General features: G+C 59.3%; 1 protein-coding gene across 1 annotated transcript; it reads right to left on the bottom strand.

Moving 5' to 3' along the window:
- Positions 1-491: 491 nt before the first annotated feature.
- PIGS (phosphatidylinositol glycan anchor biosynthesis class S) lies at positions 492-5,020 on the bottom strand. Its single transcript, XM_068154579.1, has 12 exons — positions 4,930-5,020; positions 4,675-4,814; positions 4,486-4,597; positions 3,957-4,046; positions 3,704-3,795; positions 3,338-3,536; positions 2,867-3,009; positions 2,651-2,765; positions 2,224-2,369; positions 2,003-2,103; positions 1,253-1,463; positions 492-1,088 (listed from the first exon to the last, which is right to left on the bottom strand). Exons 1-12 carry the CDS (start codon positions 4,970-4,972, stop codon positions 813-815), a joined length of 1,668 nt encoding a protein of 555 aa, XP_068010680.1. The 5' UTR covers positions 4,973-5,020; the 3' UTR covers positions 492-812.
- Between the last annotated feature and the right edge of the window lie 76 nt (positions 5,021-5,096).

Genomic DNA, 5,096 nt, shown 5'->3' with positions numbered 1-5,096 from the left:
GCCCCGCCGCACCGGGAGGGGCATCACCGCCCCGCCCGCCCCGTGGCCCGCCCCCCGCCCGGCCCAGTGCCGCCCGAAACGAGGAGGAGGAGGAGGGGAGGAAGACAGAACAACGACCGTCTCGGCCGCTCCGAGGGGTTCAGGCCAAATCCTCGTCATGGGGGGGGAGGTCGGTGTCCCCAGATGCAGCATCGGTCCGAGAGCACGGGGGGGAGGAGGAGGAGCGCAAATCCACCCCACAAGAGCCTTAGGCTAATACACTGAATGAAGGAGCTGGAGCCCATTATGGTGTAAGTGCCCTCCCCACCTTTCCCTGAGGCTCTGCCTCCATACCCACCAACATTAAGTAAAAACTGTGCCACTTTCCCACCCCAACCAGCTGAACCTCACAGAGAGCTAAATACCCACAGGACAGGAGCCAAACCCTGCAAATCAAAGGGGGTGAGGGAACTTACACTAAGGACTAAGAGTCACACAGCTCCACACCAGTGCCCCAGCCCAAGACAAGGTTTTCTTTATTTACACAGCAGCTTGTTCTATACACACTCCAGGGCCAGGGTGGAGGCACAGAGCTAGCTCCCTCCCTCCTCTTTGACCTCTGCTTTTCTGGGTAAAGGGCTCAGAACCCAAACTGAGAGAATCTCCCACCCCTTAAAGCAGCCTCTCTTCCCACTCCTGCATCTCAGCCATGGTAGGCTCAAGGAAGGCCATCAGGCCTAGCCCTGACACCACTCTGAGGGCCACAAGTCCATGACAACATGCTCCACAAGGTAGGGACAGCTCCAGTCCCAAACCAGTCATTGCTCGTGGGCTCAGTCCATCTTGCTGGGCTCCTTCTTACGCTGCCTGGTCTCCCGGACAATCTTGGCCAAAGAGAGGAGGATGGGGACAGCCACAGGCAGGAAAAGTGGTATGTAGATGGCAAATTTCTGGTCATCAGGGAAGTAGAGGAGATGGAGGAGAGATGGGTCAAAGAAGGCCCTCTCCGAGGAGGTGACCGCCTCCTTGCTGGCCTGGAAAGCCGAGTGCAGGTGTCCTGCAGCCAGCTTGGCCATGGCACTCTGCGCTGAGGCCACCGCCCGGTACACCTGTGTGGGAGCAACACCAACAGTCAGCCCCGGGCCAGGGAGGACAACAGAAACAAGCCTGAGGATCTCACTCACAGCACCACACCAGTGAGAGGTCGTGGTCTGCACAAGGACAGTGACATCAGGCCCTCACCACACCCCACCTCAGGGTGTCCATGCACTACCTCAGAGGCAACATCATCTTTGATGACAATGTTCCCAATCTTGTCCAGAAGCTGAGCCAGCGAGGTCAAGGTGGTGGACACGGTGGCAATGTTCTCTATGGTGTGAGCCCACAGCAGGCGATCCAGCTCCCAGTCAGCCAGCACCTCGTTCCCTGGGCTCTCCATCAGGAGCTCAGCAGGCAGCTCTTCCCGAGATAACCCAAAGAGTAACCTGGAAGTAGAGGGGAAGATCCCAGTCCACATTGCAAGCCTACAGTCCCACACGTGCTCCTTGCTTTTCCTCTTCCCTGCTGCATTCAGTCCTAGCAGGGCTCAGCCATGCCTAACCACAGAATCCCTGCATGGTGGGCCTCAGAAGGGTCCTTTGGGGAATCATCTAGTCCCACCCTACCACCCTGCCAAAGGAGGTTGTGCAGGATCACATCCAGTAGGTTTGGAATCTCTCCAGAGAAGGAGACTCCACAAACTCTCTGGAGAGCCTCTTTCAGTGCTCCAGCACCTTCACAGGAAAGTTCCTCCTAATGGCCTCCTGAACACAGAGTGGGACAAGCCAAGCCTCCTACCTCGTGAGATGGGAGATGCATCAGCACCTCTGGCCGGTAATTAGCACCTCAAAGGTAACAAAAAGCCACCCTCACCTCCCTGAGCCCATACAGGAGCTGCACAGGTAGAGTTTGCTCTGACCCTACCAATTTCTACATGTACCAGCAGAGCACACAGAGGCCCAGGAAAGGAAGAGAGAATCCTCACCGGAGCTGGGCCAGGAAAACTTCCATCACTCGCACCATGTCCACATCCACATGTAGTGGGAGGGAGTCTTGTGGAGAAGAAGGGGTTTCAACGTTGTAAACCTGCAGGAGACCATGAATGAGGCACAAATAGATCCCTGGGGTTAGCAGAGCTGTAGCACTCGCTGAGGATGGGGAGCCACCACCTTGCCCAAACACTGCCAGCACCCCACTGCCCCGTACCATGATGCCACCCCAACGGGGGCTGTGGAAGGCATTGGTGCTCACTGGGGCTCCATCCTTGTCCTGGATGTACAGAGGGGTGTGGGAGCGCTCAGGCACATACAGCAGGAAGTTCAGCACAGGGTACAGTGAGGCAGCACTGGAGCCTGTAGCAGGACAGGGTCAAAGAACTCCCCTGACTGGCAGGAACAGCAAGAGCAAATGGCCTGCATGCAGCACTGGGGCAAAGCCCAAACCTGCTGCTCCTTCTACAGCAAGCCCCTTGCAGAGCTGCCAGCCCAGCAGGTCTGTCACACTCTGTCTCACCCAGGGCTGGCACAGCCCGGTGCTGTGGGGATGGAAGGGGTGCAGGCCATAGGCACAGCTGTTCCTCCCCCCTCAGCAGAGCCCAGTCCTGCTAGAGTTAGGTCAGGGGCAAGGCGCTCACCCAGTCGAGCCTCCACAGGGTTGATGACGTGCGGGAGGCTGTGAGCGCCCAGGAGGAAGCTGGAGGACTCCTTGTCAAAGCGTGGTGTGACTCCTAGGACAGCATAGTATAGGATCTGCAGGCACACAACAAAGGTGTTGCTGGCAAAGAAGAACATCCCAGGGCTCTCAGAAGGACCAGGGCTCGACTCTCCCCATCACCTCTCCCAGCCCTCACCTGTGAGTCAACAGAGAAGTTGGCCACCAAGCTCAGCTTGTCCAGAACAGGCTGCACGTAGCGGTTCACAGCGTCCTCAATGTCCCAGTCCACAGTGTGGGACTTGGGGTCAGGGTTCAGCAGGCTGAAGGTGATCTCGTACCCTGCCAAGGACCCATAACCAGTGGTGGCACTGGCACAGCCACCGCCCATTGATGCTAAAGCTGGGTGTGCAGCCATGGCAGTGCTCCCAAGAGCAACAGCACCTGACTCCCTTCTCCCTGGCCCACCCTGATGCAGGATGACACATCAGTGCCCCAACACACAACACCTGCAGCACAGATCCCAGGCCAGAGCAACTCCCAAGGGCAAAGGGAATACCCTGAAGGACATCCAGAGATGCCACCAATGCAGCACAAATGGGATCTCCTTGCAGGGCCAGAGGGCTTTCCTGCCCTGGTCAGGGAATGGGGCTGTGGTGCACATCCATACCCAGGCTGGATTTCAAGTGCCGGCGGGCATCAGGGCCAAGCTGGCCATCAGGCACACGGTCTGAGAGGGCAGCAGCGATGGAGCTGGATGTGAAGGACATCACCTGTGTGAGCTGCTGGAGATGGGTGTGGAGAGTAGCCAGGCCCCCTCCAGCCCTCACCAGGGCACTGCGGTGCTTCCCCACATAGATGTTGATGCCCTGTGAAAGGGACACAGGTGAGGGCCAGAAGCAGGGCTGCTTCCTGCCAACATGCTGGAGAACAGCGTAGTGCCACCTGCAGCAGCCTGGGAACAGATGCCATCCCCCAGGGCCCCTTTGATGGGTGAAGGACTCAAAAGGTAGCACTACAGGGTGTGGCTTCCTACCTGAGGCAGCAGAGAGGAGGTTTCAGGGACCACATACATGGTCAGAGAGCCCAACAAGGCATCTTGCAGCAGGTGCAGAGCAGCATCAGCCTCTGGGGAAGATGGAGGCACTCAGCAGGGTGGGGAATTTCCCTCCAATCCCATCCTACCCTGAGATGCAGCAAAGCCAAGTCCTCTGCTCAAACAACCTCATCAAGAGGAGGCTGCTCCCCCACAGAGCTCCCCCAGTTACCCTGATCCCTCAGCCCAGTACCTCGTGCAGTAGCCGCATGCAGTGCTACGTCCTCCTGCGCCGTGGTGCTGCGATAGACCATCTCATAGCGGGACGTGACGCTGGTTCTCACTGTCAGAGTGAGGAAAGCCCAAGTGAAGCCACTAATCCCCAGGCCCTTTGCAGGAGTCAAGTGCTAAGAGGGACAAGGGACAGCCACAGGGAAACATGTGCCACAAGGTCCTTTGGCCACCAGCTTTAGCCTCAGCTTAGTGACCCACCACATAGTATCAGCAGGTAGGGAAACCCCAACACCACCCATGTCACATCCCACTCTCCGAGGAGAGCAACTGGTCTCTTCTCTATGGCACGCTGGGGACCTTGCTGTCCCCACTGCTCCCCTGCGCTGCCAGCTCAGGACAGGACGTATTAGCAAACATAAGGTCCAGAGAAAAGAAGTCGGTGCCAGCCGCCTCATGAGAAGCTGCAGGCACACAGGAAGTTCCCGGGGATGGGCAAGGCCACCCAGGAGGGTTGGCAGGGACAGATGATAGCCAGGGGGGTCTCTCACAATTCACGGGAATCTCCACCTCCTGCACGTCCCTGAATGGCAGCGACCTCGGCAGGTCTCCGGGCAGCGACCCCGGGGCGAAGACCACGGCGACGGGCACGGTCAGCTGGAACTGAGCCAAGGCAGGGTCAGTCCGGGCCCCCGAGACCCCGGACCCGCAGGCCCCGGCCCTTCCCTCCCGGCGCTCACTGGCAGCTGGCCCAGTCCATCGATGTCCACGTAGGGCAGGGCGGCACGGTAAGTCTCGGTCGTCTTCCACCACAGCGGCAGCCCCAGCACCACGGCGATGGCGGCGAAGGAGAGGGCAGCCCGCCGGCCCCGCGTCCGCTCTGCAGAAATGGCGCTCAGCACCAGCCCAGCACCAGCTCGGCTCCCCAGGGACAGGGCGGAGACCACGGCTGAGAGACAGCGAGTGAGCCCCAAGCACCCAGGTACCGCCAATACCTGCTTCATCCGCCGCTATCGCAGCCGCCGCTGCTGCCGCCATCCTCACTTCCCGGACCAATAGAGGGGGCAGAACCTACCCGCAACTCAGCCATTCAGAGCTCCCAGCCGTCAGGGACAGCCAATAGGTGTGGACTGCGGCGAGCGGCTGCGTAGACAGGCGGGAA

This window comes from Melanerpes formicivorus, unplaced genomic scaffold, assembly GCF_026170545.1.
Source record: "Melanerpes formicivorus ecotype bairdi unplaced genomic scaffold, bMelFor1.0.p_v2 SCAF_29, whole genome shotgun sequence".
NCBI lineage: Eukaryota > Metazoa > Chordata > Aves > Piciformes > Picidae > Melanerpes > Melanerpes formicivorus.
Note: the sequence above shows the minus strand (reverse complement) of the source record. Positions and strands in the feature narration are given on the sequence as shown.

Bases quoted from the DNA above. Each gene is read 5' to 3' on its own strand.
- PIGS (XM_068154579.1), bottom strand. From the start codon at position 4,972: ATGGCGGCAGCAGCGGCGGCTGCGATAGCGGCGGATGAAGCAG. The intron at 3,796-3,956 runs GTACTGGGCTGA...CATCTTCCCCAG, and splicing joins GCATGCGGCTACTGCACGAG to AGGCTGATGCTGCTCTGCAC. The intron at 2,104-2,223 runs GTACGGGGCAGT...GGTCTCCTGCAG, and splicing joins CCCGTTGGGGTGGCATCATG to GTTTACAACGTTGAAACCCC.